Source organism: Polyodon spathula, chromosome 15 (assembly GCF_017654505.1).
Source record: "Polyodon spathula isolate WHYD16114869_AA chromosome 15, ASM1765450v1, whole genome shotgun sequence".
Classification (NCBI taxonomy): Eukaryota; Metazoa; Chordata; class Actinopteri; order Acipenseriformes; family Polyodontidae; genus Polyodon; species Polyodon spathula.
Window position 1 is genome coordinate 779,537 of NC_054548.1, and position 16,630 is coordinate 796,166.

The 16,630-nt window shown below is 37.8% G+C and overlaps 1 protein-coding gene across 1 annotated transcript in view; it reads right to left on the reverse strand.

Annotated features, from left to right (window-relative positions):
• Window positions 1-16,630, reverse strand: part of LOC121327583 (ephrin type-A receptor 6-like) — a 74,382-nt gene that overhangs the window by 23,030 nt on the left and 34,722 nt on the right. Inside the window, exons 3-6 of the mRNA XM_041271687.1 lie at window positions 8,436-8,560; window positions 7,764-7,926; window positions 5,113-5,221; window positions 172-242 (exon numbers count right to left, since the gene is read on the reverse strand). Coding sequence (XP_041127621.1) covers window positions 172-242; window positions 5,113-5,221; window positions 7,764-7,926; window positions 8,436-8,560 — 468 coding nt within the window. The remainder of the gene's footprint in view (window positions 1-171; window positions 243-5,112; window positions 5,222-7,763; window positions 7,927-8,435; window positions 8,561-16,630) is intronic.

Genomic DNA, 16,630 nt, shown 5'->3' on the forward strand with positions numbered 1-16,630 from the left:
ACTGCAGTTTGGTGTCACCCCCGTCAAACCAGAAATAGGAACCAACACAGAACACAAGGTGCGTTGGTGTACCAATGACTATACACCAACATTAACACACTACACGTAACATACAACACAAATAAATAGCCCAGGAGCGGGGCACTTTGCCACAGGCCCAAAGTGTCTTACTGTGTCCGTTCTGGAAGTGTGTCCTTCTCTTCTCTTCAGACTTCATCTTAGCTTTGATATACCACTGACACCTTCAGAAACACAAAGAAAAGAGTGACACAGAATTCAAAGACGTGTTATAGACTTTCTAATGCCATCAGCCATGATGAAAGATCTTCTTGCTCTCAATTTCTGTACAGTTGTTTGCCTTGGAAAGGGAACTGGAAGAGTGCACTTCTCCAATCTTAACATCTAGGGTTTGAACAATTTGAACAATTTAATCTAATGGGCTTTTGAGCGAGACAAAGCTTGCCCAACAAGCAATATCCTCGCTATGGAATTCCCCAGAGTTTCAGCAGCACAATTTGTTGATGATACACTATATATGTAAAGTATTCCCATTCGCTCTGTCAAGCCGGTCCCTTCTTTTTACACCATGGACCTAAGTAACAAAATGTGCCTGGTCTCTGTCTGACCAGTAGGGATCACTAAAGAGTGATGAGGTGAACAGTCCTCTGATGGTGTTCTCCCATAACTGTGTAGAAGAGCAAAGGCCAATGCAGCACTCACTGTGGGTCCCCAGTCAAAATCCTGCAGGTAATGCGTCACAAACAGGATGCGAACCACACTCGCGTGACTTATCCTGTACTTCATGGGTATTTCTTTTACCAAGTGAGCAACTTGGGTCTCCTACCTGTGAATTTCCTCAATGGGTTTCGCTGGCACAGTGGAAACATACATGTATAGAACACTGCTCTTCCCCTCTGGGATAAGGATGCCAAATATAAAAGTTCTAGCAGAATGGCACCTTGAACAATGGTCTCCTACCTTTTTCACTGCCTTTAGATGAAACGTTATTTTTACCTTGAATTGTGAGAAATCTTGTGATCCTGTCAGTTTGGGTTTGCAAGCAGATTATCCACTGATTAGAATTATGTGCCAGAGGCAGAGTTCTCCATTAAAGAAATACATAGTCAGATATCCACAATGGATACAATAAGAGAAATATATTAAAATGAGACATCTTTGCTGAAATAAGAACAAAAAAGCCACAGGACTCAGATTATTACCCCAGGCATGATTTTTCTGCTTAAAAAGTAAACAAAAAACTAGAGCTCCAAGTGAGTCTGTGGTTATCTGAGTTGTATATATTCGTATTAGTTTCAACTATTATATTTAGTACATACACATAACCCCCTTACTTATATAAACCTTTAAAATAGCGTTCTGATATACTTTCCTGTAATGCTTGTGTGCATGTTGGCTTGCAATCATAGTAGAAACTGTGTAGATTTGTTTTTAAATAATTTCACACGGTTATACCATTACAAGGTACAGTTAAAGGGGCCTGTTCTGTAACCCATCTGTCTAGGCAAAAGTTTTAGCCAGAGCTGTATGTTTTGTATGAAAAATCGTGACACCTGTGTTTCGCTCTTGGTTTGTTCACTCAATAATTATTCCCACAGTCTTTAGGGGAAGCAGTCTACATTTGAGAACCCAGCAGATTGGGCAAAGGACAAAGAGCTGAATAACAGCTGCAGGTACACACCCATTAATGGATTCCCATGCAAGATATAGCTATTAATTAATTAGATTAATCAGTGAAGAAGCTCTAGTGACGACCCTATTACAGTGGAAACTGGCAACATTATTAAGCGACAGAAAGCAATGATTTGTTGAAGCTGAAAAAAAAACAAAACAATGTATGTACCAAAATAGATTGAGGAGATAAACATTGTTTCAGTATAAAGCAGCCCAATCCAACAATGAAACATAGCAACGGATGTGTTTTTTTTTTTTTTTTTTTTCGCAGTAATTGCTCTATGTTTAATGTGTGTATGCAGTACTCTAGTACACATTATCTTGATGTATTGCATACTAAAAAAGGCTGTTGAAATAACAGACAAGCTCACTTTCAGTCTATTCAAACTCCAAACTGAACTTCTTACATGTATTTTTATTTTGTGCATTAAGTTTAGTGCCTAATGTTAATTGCTTGTGTTCTTCAGTTGTGCCTGGATATTCAGTGGTTAAGGTGAGCCCCTCCCCAGCTAAGAACATCACTAAGGAGAGCCCCCATAGCTCTATGAAACAAGGGGTCAAGGGGTGCTGAAACAATATTGTAGAATAATTGAAAGTGTGTGGAGGAAATACAGTGAGGAGCATGTGATTATACATGGAAACTACAATTAAATTGTCATTATGTGGGATAATCCAAACAACTGGGTTACACACTTTAAGTAAAAGACCACCACCAAATCTCCCAGACACTTTTCTTCTTCAAACCTTATATAAAAAATACAAAAGGATGGATTCCTAGATTACTGTGCAAATATAAACCAGTTTCAGAAAGACGTTCTTCTCTAATATGCTTTTAACACAATGCTGTAGTTGATTTTTTAAAGTTCTCTAAGAGGAATGGTCTAGTGGGTTAGCCACTGCCCCCACCCCGTGTCCCTCTTTAACCACTGATTGTATTATTATAAATGATTTGAAAATGTTTAGCTATATCTGTGAACACGATAGCGTGCATCCCATTTAATCAAGCTGAACTTCCCTCCTCCAGCTTTCAAAACTGCCTTGGAGAACAGAATTATAAAGCATGAATGACAGATTAAAGCAGCCTGTCAGCTGGGTCATCTCAGATGATGTTATTTCTAAATCAAAAAAAGAGTTCATGGTCATTTTGACAGACATTTATTATTTCTTCAGTCATCTGGTTATTGTCTCTCGCTGTCTATTTAATATGAATGGACTCATCTTTAGTACGTTACCGCAGCCCGGAATCGCAAATTGAAATAGGTCTGGAGAACAGCCACTGCACCTCATTGTATTTATAGTTAACCTTCAGAGTCACAAACTCAATGATAACAAGCTGCTTGCTGGATGTATCACAGGCTCTGCCTGCTCTTTCAGATTTTGTACTGACAATGCTGTAAAATTTCATTTATTCAGAAGATGATATTCAAACATTTTTCTTATAGTATGGCAATTTTGTGTAGGTACGTTACATCCTCACTCAGTTTTTAGTGTGTTAAATGTTGTTTGTAGTATTATAAGCATATGCCTTTATTGAATTTTAATAATAATAATAATAATAATAATAATAATAATAATAATAATAATAATAATAATACCTGTTAAAATACAATAACATTTGGCAGATGTAGTATATAGTGGTGTATCAATGTGTTTATTACAGGCTTTACACTGTTTTGTAGTTTGTGTAAATTTTTGTATCATATAACTCTAACCCTAACACTAACCCTAACCCTATACCTAACTCTACACTAACTCTAACCATTACCCTTTTCTGATACAATTGTGTACTTACATAGATCATGCAAAAATATGCTAAGTACATTGTAATTATGCACACTAACACTCTAATTATGTATAAATGCACATGTACTCGCTATGTAACTACTATGTAAATACATAGTAATTTGAGTCACTTAATGTAAGGTGTTACCAATTTGTAAAATACTGTAGATAAAAAAAAGAAGACTTTGCATTGTTAATAAAAAGTACAGAAATCAGATGAAATGATGCAGTTTTGAAGCAGCAGTTATTCTACACATAAGTGAAATGACATATGCACAAGCATAAAAATAAATTATAAAACAGAAGATGGCAGGGAAATACAGTTCTCAGACAGTGTCAGCTCGACGGCAATCAAAAGAATGATGAGCTGGACTGTAGGGTCTTCTGCATGGGCATGCTGAAGAACAGCAGTAACAAGCAGGGCTGCAGAGTAGCTGGTGAGCGAGCAGCAATGCAGAACAGCAGGGATGCAGTCAACAGTACATGAGGGAAGGGATTTGTGTTTCTTAAACCGGACACTGCAGTACGACATGCTCTGGCAGCATGCACTCTCGATTGCTATTTTAAGACCAGGATTTAAGTTAAAGGTTTTGGGTAAAGTTGTGATTTAAGATTAGGGTTGGGTGTAAGTGTAGAAGCCCCAGGAAGCTTCAATGTTCCGAAAGCATTTGGCTCCATACATTTCGAAATTCACCTCACTTCAGAAATTCAGCTTTTAGGACTCATTTCAGAAGCCGCCCTCTATGGCTGAAAAAGGATGTAAGTAAATAAGCCTTGTCAAAATTGATTGAAGCAGCAATGATAACACTTTAGTTCAGACTTTAGATCGTCCACAAGTGGTTATATACAATAGATAATATTATTAATGAATCCAGTAACAGTTCTAGAATTACAGCTCCAGGAGCACCATCCATCCTGTTACTTTAATGAAGCTATACAGGATATTGTGATGCTCTTGTGGCAGTATTTATGTCCTTATCAATCACTCTGTTTCCTGGCATCTGATTTATATATATATATATATATATATATATATATATATATATATATATATATAGATAGATAGATAGATAGATAGATAGATATAGATAGATAGATAGATAGATAGATAGATAGATAGATAGATAGATAGATAGATAGATAGATATAGATATATGTTTTACAGAAGGGATGATTTCATTTGATAATCATATCTTAGCCATCATTTAGTCCTTCACTGAGAAATCCATTTTTTTGTAGCAACACCTTCCATCTGCAGAGATTTAAAGGGATGTCTTCTTAATAATACCATCTGTAGAGTCAAATACATATACACATACAAGAGCCCTTTAGGGAAAAAACTATTAAAAACTTACAAAAAGACAGCAAATAGAACAGAGGTATCCAACCACAATGATCCCCATATATAGCCTGGCTAATTAACTGGAAAACCAAGGCAGTCAGCTAGAAGCATAAACAATGGGTTTGCTGCCTTCGATTAATGAGGATTTCAGCTGTCAATGGACACATGTCAGAAAGTGAATTAGGGACTGAAGGAGACTCACAGTAAGAGTGGTTGAATAAATGAAGCAAGGAACTCTGAACAGATTTCTTTTTGAGTGACAGATTTAAAGTGCGTGCTGCGTTTCTCTGCCTTACCGTCCTGTTATCAGGAAGAAGAGCGTGAGGATCACTAGCAGAGCAAATCCCCCGACCGCTGCCGTGGCGATGACCAGAACCTGCCCCTGGTCTGCAGCCATGTCAGAAGCTGGAGAAAAAGAGGAGAGATGTCAAGGTGAGAAGTCTGGATGATGGCAAATGATATACAGCACTGTATTTAAAATGGCACTTGTGATTGCAGTGGGGCAGCGGTCTCTCATTATAACATGGGAGTTGGGAACCGTAATTAAGAGATACTATGTGTGTTGACTGTACTGCTTGTGAAATTTTAAAACTGGAGTTTACTGCTCAAAGGATATAAGAGCTTTATTTATTTATTTGTAACTTGAAGCGGTAATACTTTACATTAAGTGTCCCTAATTACTGTGTATTTACATAGTAGTTACATGTGTACTTACACACAATTACAATGTTATTACGCATTGTTATGCATCATATAACCCTAACCCTATCCCTAACTCTAAACCTAACCCTTTTCTGATATAATTGTGTGCTTACATATATCCTGCAAAAAGATGTACACATTAAGCACATTGTAACTATGCATACTAACCTTATATTTATGTGTAAGTACACATTTATTTACCATGTAACTGCTTTGTAAATACACAGCAATTAGACACACATTGTAAAGTGTAACTACTTGTGTACTTGTAATAGTAATGACATTCATTTAACGTAAAGTGTTTAAACATTTTTCAAAAACAGTTTTGCCGGTTTACTGTTTTAAAGCTGAGAGTCTCACCAAGGAGGTGAATATGTGCATATTTAAAAAAAAAAAAAAACCTGTTAAGATATATTGACTTGGAGGCAAATTCCCATCTCGGACTTGTAGTTTCCAAAAGAACATATCCTTCAGAATCTCTACCAGACTTCAAAAGCAGTATGACCAAAGCACATGGAACAGAATTTCATAACAAATATCCATGCACAGGTTAATCAGAATGTGTTCACAACCCACAGTAACCTTCAGCAGCTTAGGCCAAGACTCGAGGATGTACTGTATAAATGGGTCCCCATAACTAAGGCCCTGTGAAAATTACGATTTTGTAGGCTGTGCGGAAATCGTGAAATTAGCCCAATACTGCGATTTTTACAATATCCTTAAGAAATAAAAATGATTTCATAATTATTTGTATTTCATACAAAAAAAAAATCATATTAACGAAACTGTACAGCTCTGCTATTCGCCATGCACACAGTGCTGTGCAGTGTTTATGTCATGTCACTATATGCAATCTAAGTGGGAAATAAAAATAGTACACACTGTAAACAAGAAAATGGATCTCTAAAAAGGCTACAGATTTCTTTGCAGCAGATCATGTAAAGCAGCACCCAGCAGGAGTTTTACACAGTGATGGAGGGAAGCTCTTCTGTATGTCCTGCAACTTTACAGGCATTTAGATTCACCGACAGAGAAAGGCGGAAATCCAGAGCAGTACTGAGACTGCTTTACTTGAAAGAAACAAAAAAATGGTGACTTCCATATTCCAAAAGTCCACTTATTTAATTTTGACCTGACAGAGGTTTGCACAAATATCCCTTTGAAAAATTGGACAACCAAAAGTTAAGGAAATTCTTTATACAATGTAGCAAACGGTGGAGCGATACCTTCATCAGCCCAGCTGAGACATGAGTACCTATCTAAAGTTGCCAAGTATCACAAGCAGGAGGAAACAGTCTGGTTGCTTGTCAGTGGTCACACTGGCGAGTCGACTGATGCCCAAGATCAGTATGGGTTACACATGGGTTACACATTGTATTTGTTTTGAACATGAATCTGGCATACTAGAACTGAAAGCTGTCCTTGCAGATACACTTTACCTACAGGCTGTTAATTATTTGCTGTTTTAAAAGTAATAATCTGTACACGTAATTTATAACATTTCCGTGTGCATTCTGCAAAATACGAAACTTTACCTGTGACACTGCAGTGAATTTTAAAGAAAATTTCCGCGATTTTTACAGGGCCTTACCCATAACTCATAAGTGGTTCTCAATTCTTTTTATTTTGTATCAGATCAAAAACATTTTAAAATAACATTTATTTCATGATAGAGGATGCTAACATGTTAAGGGTGTTCGACATACCGCGAGTGTTTTGTAAATATTTAACAAGTGGGTATTTAAAGGTGGACACAAGGACAAGCTTAAATTAACTTCCTTGAATTCACTAAATATGGCATTTCATAGATTAAGTGTAGTGTACAGATAAACATAATATAGCCTTATTCAGAAACTGTATAAGCAATTAGCCTGACTTGCAAACACACAGCATCCTCTAGAGTTTTCACAAAGAACCTTCATCTAAATAATCATTAAGTTTTGCTGCAGGTTAGAAGCTAAGCAATAAGACATATCTTCACAAGTTGTTTTGGCGTTTTTGTATTATTATAGCTTACATAAGAATATATACTGCGTAATGTGCTTTTTAAACACGTCTCCACAATATCATATGCAACCTCATCAAAACTTCCCTAGATTTGTAACACGCTTCATTTAAATTTTTCCATGTCATAGCTTGATTTGCAAGTTCAGAGTGCACATTTTTAAGTAAAACTGCATGGTGTCGAGTTGAGGATACTTGAGAAAGTGAAAGTGTGTTTGTTAGCATGGCTGGTCCAACTTACTCTCGTCGCTCGTCTCATACTCGTATCTGGGGCTGTAGCTGCTGTATCCTGCTGCGCTTCTTGCACGAATGTGAAACACGTACTTTGTTGTGGGTTTGAGTCCCGTTATGATGACACTGGCTGCCTTGGATCTGGTTGAAGAGTAGCTGAGCTCTTCATGTTCCTGTGTGGATATTTAGATGGGGTATTACTGATAATACAGTAGCTGTCATAAACAACAGTACAACTACCTATGGTAAGTATGTTTACTTGTAACTTGCATGTTTACTTGTAATAACTCAGACTTTGAATTACATTGTTTTAATGATCTAAATAATGGTGGATCTAAATATGATTATTAATATTAATGCTGCAGGTGTTTCTTACAAGGCTGATTAATTGACCAAATATGCAATACAACACTGAAATGAGAACTGCAAAAAATCAGGTTTACAGATTTTAGGATGGCCACATTATCTCTCAGCAGCATTCTTACAAGTCTGTAAAACAAAAAGGGGCTTGTGACAATAGAATTCTGATTAGAGGTAAGAAGCAGCTTGTAAAATCTTGGTTATTACATTTTACAGTAAACAATCATTTAAAGAATGAAGTGAATGCATGTATACAAAAAGAGAGGCCTTTTGGGGTTGTTGGAAAGATTTCAAAGTAATCCCATTGGAAATATGAAAACACCTTCTCATAGTACTTGATCTCATAGTCCAGGATGGCTGGGCTGGGCTGCTCATGCTCCTGCCATGAGAGGGCAATGCTGTTCTGAGAGGCCCAGTCCTTCCTCACCATTCCAATCAGGGAGGGCCCTGAAAGATAGAGCAGAGACACTGCTGAACCAATCCAATCAGAGAGACCCTGAAAGACAGCGCAGAGACACTGCTGAACCAGTCCAATCAGAGAGACCCTGAAAGAGAGCAGAGACACTGCTGAACCAATCCAATCAGAGAGACCCTGAAAGAGAGTATAGACACTGCTGAACCAATCCGATCAGAGAGAGCCTGAAAGAGAGCAGAGACACTGCTGAACCAATCCAATCAGAGACACCCAGAAAGAGAGCAGAGACACTGCTGAACCAATCCAATCAGAGAGAGCCTGAAAGAGAGCAGTGACACTGCTGAACCAATCCAATCAGAGACACCCAGAAAGAGAGCAGAGACACTGCTGAACCAATCCAATCAGAGAGAGCCTGAAAGAGAGCAGTGACACTGCTGAACCATTCCAATCAGAGACACCCTGAAAGAGAGCAGAGACACTGCTGAACCAGTCCAATCAGGGAGACCCTGAAAGAGAGCAGAGACACTGCTGAACCAATCCAATCAGAGAGAGCCTGAAAGAGAGCAGAGACACTGCTGAACCAGTCCAATCAGGGAGACCCTGAAAGAGAGCAGAGACACTGCTGAACCAATCCAATCAGAGAGAGCCTGAAAGAGAGCAGAGACACTGCTGAACCACTGCTGACCCATTCCAATCAGAGAGACCCTGAAAGAGAGCAGAGACACTGCTGAACCAATCCAATCAGAGACCCTGAAAGAGAGCAGAGACACTGCTGAACCAATCCAGAGACACTGCTGACCCATTCCAATCAGAGAGACCCTGAAAGAGAGCAGAGACACTGCTGAACCAGTCCAATCAGGGAGACCCTGAAAGAGAGCAGAGACACTGCTGAACCAATCCAATCAGAGAGAGCCTGAAAGAGAGCAGAGATACTGCTGAACCAATCCAGAGACACTGCTGACCCATTCCAATCAGAGAGACCCTGAAAGAGAGCAGAGACACTGCTGAACCAATCCAATCAGAGACCCTGAAAGAGAGCAGAGACACTGCTGAACCAATCCAGAGACACTGCTGACCCATTCCAATCAGAGAGACCCTGAAAGAGAGCAGAGACACTGCTGAACCGTTCCAATCGGAGAGACCCTGAAAGAGAGCAGAGACACTGCTGAACCAATCCAATCACAGAGACCCTGAAAGAGAGCAGAGACACTGCTGAACCAATCCGATCAGAGACACCATGAAAGAGAGCAGAGACACTGCTGAACCATTCATTCCCAGGCTTGAGTCCTTCTCCTTCTTAATTATTACAGAATAAAGGCAGCTTTATCCAGTAAGCTAGGCTTGGTCAAGGGGCTGTTGACATCCAAGAGATAAATCTCATGTAAATGCAGTGCAATTACCTACTTTTATCAACAGGAGAGTTGTAAATGCTAATAGTTACAAGACCCTAGCTTGGAAATACCTAATGTTACTGGTTTGGTTTGTTAACTGTAAACAGCAGGGATGCTCTATAGATGCGTCTACATATGCATTCAGGGGGATGTTGAAAATATGGGTATTTGATACAGACAAATTACATAAGTTAATGTTTAATTATAACAATTATTACATTAGTGCACTTACTCATTCCTTTTGTAGTTGCTGATCCATTTTTATGGTGACAACAATGGCTGTATGTATTCAGCACACACATTTAGAAGCTGGTCTTCACTGCAGGTGTCGCACAACACTGGCTTGCAAAATCAATCAGATTAATATTAAAATGAATGCAAACATCCCAAGAGTGCACTGTTGTGTTAGCTAAATCCCACATAGCCTAGTTAGGGAGATTTCCAAGTTTACTTTCAATCTATTTTACCACACCGTGATGGGTAAATGCCAGATCATGGCATACCGTATAAAATCAAATAAAACAATGAAAAAATAAAGTTTACACTGCTTGTTTACCGGTTTGTGTGCTATATATTTATGTATATATATATATATATATATATATATATATATATATATATATATATATATATATATATATATATATATCTATACTGTAATCTATAAATAAGCAGTTTTAATAGCAGAAAGATAAACCTTTGTCTCAGGGTTATTATTCATAGAAAGTACTGCCCAATATTTACCTGCACAGATTATTATTATAATCTGTATAAAAGGTATTATGAGTGCTGATTGAAATTCTGTCGGGTAAATATAAACAAAGGGCATATTTACACAGCCACTGGGTAATAACAACCTTTTCTGGAGTAATTAATCTAGCATTAGTCAAGTAATTACAGATAGGGGAGATTCCATTAACTAGGCATTTATGCTGGGTGTAAATTAAATGGTACAGCTATCTCCTTTCTCAGAAGGAGGGGGTACAGGCGGGGATAAGGGGTTGCAGGTGACATGTTCCTCAATTTCTTTTTGTATTGCCTGCACACATTTTCATTCAGCTGACATCAATAAAACTACTGGTAACAAAATGCTGTGGAAGTACAGTAAGGATCAATGACAGGCTGTCTTTTAAAACTGCTGCAGTGATTGTGCTGTTTACTATGCTTTTACCATGCGTATATCACAGTTAACCTTGTTTTTACCATGTGTATCTGTCATTTACCATGCTTGACTGTGGTGTAACCTGCTTTTACTGGGTTTTATTATATGTTTGGGTGCGCTGTAACTGAAGCGCATTGGCAGTTAACTGCTGTGCACTGATACCAGTAGCTTAGCAAAAGCAAATGTATTCTGAAAGTATATACATTAAGCCGAGGCCTCTTTGGAAAACCACATGTCTGTGAGAATATTCTCCACAAATTTACTCCGGCAGGAACCTTACAAACTCTCAACTTTCTTTGAAATTACCAAATACCAACAGTACAAAAACAAATCATACAAGCTACTGTACATAACTAGAGTGTAAAAAGCCACCAAGGAGTTCCGTGACATCACAAAGGACGAGACGAGTCATCTGTGATCCTGATCTTACTAACCCGTATGAGTTACTGACCCTGTATCTTTTTTTCTGCTGTGTACTGTACAGTGCTTTGTGATACTTTTGTATAAAAAGCGCTATATAAATGCAATAAATAAATATGACCTACTGTAGTGCTTCCAATTGTTGTGTCCTAGCAAATGTCTGGTACACTGCTGGTGAAAAACAGCCTGTGCATTTTAATCTAAAGAATAAGGTGCTGCTGCGAGAGAGGGAGAGAGAGAGAGAGAGAGAGAGAGAGAGAGAGAGAGAGAGAGAGAGAGAGAGAGAGAGAGAGAGAGAGAGAGAGAGAGAGAGAGAGAGAGAGAGAGAGAGAGAGAGAGAGAGACATTCCCGAAAGTGAACTCCAAGTTCTGTCTCAATTGAACAGAATTTCCCAAAGCAATGGATGACCTTGAGTTCGGTTACTGCCATTTAACACTGTGCCCAGCATTCAGCAATCGATCACCAAGTGCTAACAAAAGAGTAAGCAACTCCTGTGGTACATATGCAATTACACAGCAGCCTTCCTTTATATAATGCTTCCCTTTCAAACATAAACTATGGGCATATTTCTACACTAGGTCTAGTTTATTAGTAAGAAACTAGCAAAAGAAATCATCCCATTCAAAAGCATTGATGGAAGAAACATATTAAAGAGATCTAGCTCTGAATGGAAACTAGTAACTGTATTATTCCCATGGTCTAAATACAAGCAAGTCAGTGATATTTATCTCCCACCAGGGCTGTAAATTCAGAATCACCGCTGTCAGCAAGTTAATTGCTATGACTGATATCCACTGTAAAAAATGCAAGTTTGTCATACAGAAAGATAAACAGGGTGTGTCCATATAACCCCAAATTATATTAGCACGTGCTAAAGAATCAATGCATCATCTGGATTCATCCCAATTGTACAATTGATTCTCTACATACAGGTTCGAATGGAAAAGGACAGGCATTGTGGGTGTATATAACAGTTCTGCCCCTACAAACAAGTCTCTCAAAGTTTACAGTCATCTGACCTTCATGATCCAACATTTTAATTCATTTAAATTGTTCATTCCTTTTTTGATAAATTGTCAGACGTGACCAGGGAACAATTGCACAAACCAAACTGTTCACAGTGCAACAGTAAAATGTGCCACAGTAAGTTTTTTCAGATCACTGAGCACATGTACATGTACAAATTGAGACACACGAAAAGAGCACATCAGCTATTTGTAACAGCAAAATACATTGCAATTCTGAACAGCCATTATTTAGGGCAGCAGAATTAGGAATCTATCCAAGTTTATTTGCAATAAACAATTCCAAAGCCTGTGTTTTGGCTCACTGTATCTATGGACACGAAACAAAAGCTGAACCAAAATCTCTTCTCCTGGCAGTCCATTGGAATTTAAAAGGGCACCAGGTAAATGGCAGTTAGGCTGTAAACCCCAGACTCTCAGGACACCTCCCACTTTGGGATTCCAGACTGTTTGTGAGCCTGTCAATCCCTGGTTGCAGCTGATTCAGCCTGGCTGCACTTTTAAACAAGCACCCTGCGGTAGGAGTGTGGGCGAAATCCAACTTGGAAAAAGATTGATGGCTTAAAAATCCTTCTCTGCCTGATGTTATCTATTAGTTCTGAAAGTTTCTGCTATATATATATATATATTGCCCAGAGATAGCTGCAAAAATCATTAAGAAAATACCTCTTTAAAACTATCTGAATATTAAAGAGACAGGATAGACAATATATGTCAATACAGAACAAACAGACCTATAAAAATAAAGTTATAAGGGACAGTTCTGTTTGGCATATGAATATCCAATTAGACTGACCTTTCCCCTTTAGTGACTCTCATATCTATATAGACATTTCTAATGACAAATAACAACTGCTTGACATACGAGGAAAAAACACAAGTCACTGGAGGCCATACATATGGAGGTTTGGCAAATGCAAGTTGAGATGATGGCCTCAGGCCCCAGGAGGACCCTAACAGTACTGTGAATTATACAACAACTGCACACTGCTCTCCTATTGTCTGTGGAGTTTAGCTGTTCTGTTATTACTCAATAACAGAAAGAAATAAGTAAATAAAAAATAAATAAAATGAGAAAATTGGTCAGGGGTCTGAATACTTTTGCAAGGCACTGTATATATATATGTGTGTGCGTGTGCGTGTGCGTGTGTGTGTGCGTGTGCGTGTGCGTGTGCGTGTGTGTGTGTATTTATGTTGGCTACATATACGGTAGCTGCCTTTTATTTGACTGTGTGTGTTTTATTTATATTATTGCTTAATAAAGAACATTGGTTATTACTGCTTTTGTCACCTGGTCCCTCTTATCTTTTCCATACTCCTTGACCACTGTGGTAACATAAATTCTATAAGACCTCCTAGTTTATCAAAGGCATTGGTAGCCTCCACACTACCTGTGAAATTCTCACTCGAGTAAGAGGTCCAGACTAACAAGCGTGCATCAGATTAGACCTGGGTGCACATTCACCTGTATATTTCACTGTGTGTTTGAAGATCCAGTTGAAATGAAGCACCCAGCTGCTAATTTAAACATAAGATGCAATAGAAAATCCCACATTAGTTCCAGAGACAGGTTTTTCAACCTTGTATTAATGAATAGATTTACTCAGTAAGACGTCTCTCAACACTATACTGTAAGGCCAAATATCTCTTTGACAAAGTGTCATTCACCAAAATTTATGTTCCTCAACCAGGGAAGAAACAAGCCCCAGAGCACACATTTAGATCCCTGTGTTTGCAAAAGCAATTGAAACAACATATGGAAGATCAATGTTCCAGTGTGGAAGTGTAGGTAATTATTTTGTAGCATTGCTTGTAATTTAAAATTATGTTTTTTGAAAATATTCCCTTGCTTTAACCATACAGCATATGTAAAATGAAATAGGGTTTTACCAGGATAAAGCATTCCATTGAAGCACATTGATACATTAAGAGCAGTTTGTAAATTATACTTAAATACCGGTTACTGAACATGGTGGGTGTATGTTCACCTTTGATAAATGAACATGTTTAGAGACTATAGGAAACTCACTAAATGCACTTTAAATAACCTTCCTTCCTCTTAAGGGTTCCATTAGCTGTAAAAAAAAAAAAAAATAAATAAAAAAGAATCGACGCTGTATCGACGCTAATGATGCCTAGATAATTTGCTTATACAACATCAGCAGTAAAATTATATCAATTAGAAGCTTTGTTTTTATTTATTTATTTGTTTTAATAAAGTCCCTCTGTATTTTTTTTATTCTACAATCAGCAAACAGCATGCTTATACTGAGCCATCGAAATAGCATAGGCCCCATAAAGAGTCACAGCGAGTCAAAGGATTTCATTTCTGCCTCCGAGCAGCAATGAAACTGGCAATCAATGCATCGAAAGTGCAGAAAACGATGGTCAGTCTTATCGAAATGCGTAAGCCCAGCCCTGTGAAAGCCTGATACAGATTTCCTGTGGACCCAATCAAGTATGGACAACATTAATGTATCTCGTGTCCAGAGTTTTATAATCAGAACACAGCAAGGATAAATATTTTCTATTTTCCCAGATGTGTTTCTTCTGCACTTTTCTGATAACATTTTACAATTTGAGTTTCTATGAAACAACTTTAGAAGCATAGACTAAAGGACTCTATTCAGCCTTTTCAAACAAAAAGATTGTTTTCAGGTTTGTTACGGAATAGTTTAACATTAGAACGACCAAGGTGGTCATTTGGACTGTTTCAGGAATTTTAATTTTAATTGCTGTGCATGTGTTTAAGAGACAGAGCTGTGCTTTCCTGACTGTTCCTAAATATATGTACTAATTACCCTGACAAAGAATGAACAGTGTAGCTGCAAAAATTAGCGAGATAAAATACTGTCATACCTATTCTGACCAGGAGCAGTCAAATTGATCGATACGTATAAAACATCTTATAACAATTAAATGTTGCAGCATTATTTGTGTTTATTAGTTTGAACTTGCAGCCAGAATTGAAGTTTGATTATATCAGTCTGCATTCCTCAAGTGAGCAGTTTGTTGACATTTCTATTGTTTCAACAAGCCTCTGATAGGCCATCAATCAGCCCCATGACAGCTCACGGCACCAGGCTCTCTGTCTGCACTGGTAACTATAAGTTATTTGTTTTTCTAAGAAATGAATTGTTACACCAATACATATTGCAAATGGGTCACTGAAGAGGTGCAGGACAGCAAAGCAGTATTTGGAATTACTTCAAATTTTACCAAACAAGATTCTGATGCAGCAAAGATGGACAATGACGAATGTGGCTCTGAAGCATGAATCTTCCAGCCGCAGTGACACCAAGATGATCCCTGGTCAATGCCCATGGAGGAATTAGAACTCGTACTAGTATATGCCTGTGGAGCATTTGGTGCAGAAGCCTGGGTTACTGTTGATAGCTGTGCCAATATGCACTGCATTTGTGGAAAAGCGCAGGATCTGTGTGATTTGAGCAGCACTTAAACTTTGTAAACGATTGTAAATGAAGCCGATTCTGTTCACATGTTTATTTTGATTATAGTGTGTCTGTGTATAAATGCATAGCTTTGGTTGAGTATATGTGCTTTGTTATGTAGGCAATATAAACCCATTTATTTTAAATTGTTTTAATACTTATTTACATTATTCAAGTTGTACAGTTGTGTGTGTACATGATATACCTGTATATACACAAATTTGTTTTTAAATATTTGTTTACTTTATTTTTTACTGTTTTTTGGGGATGTGCCGTTTGTAAGATGTTTGTATATAAACACATTTCTGATCAAATGTCTGTTTATTTACAATGTTTCGGTTGTGTAGATGCTTTAAATTCATGAATAAAACCATGACTTGTATTCAAATGTTTGTCCTTTCATTATAATATTTATGTTGTTTTTAATACTCCAGTCAAACTGGCCGGTCATGGTTGTTGTTGGTATACCTATAAACACAGGCGTTCTAGTTTTAAAATAAGTTTAAAAGCCCTTTTGATTCTTTTCAAAGTCAGAACAGGTTTATGTGTCTGGCTCAATTCCACTAGACCTGCATTCTTTATTTCACAGCGGTAACATGGTTTAGAAATGACCTTGTCCTAATTAATATCTCTGGGGTCTGTCTATTAGTT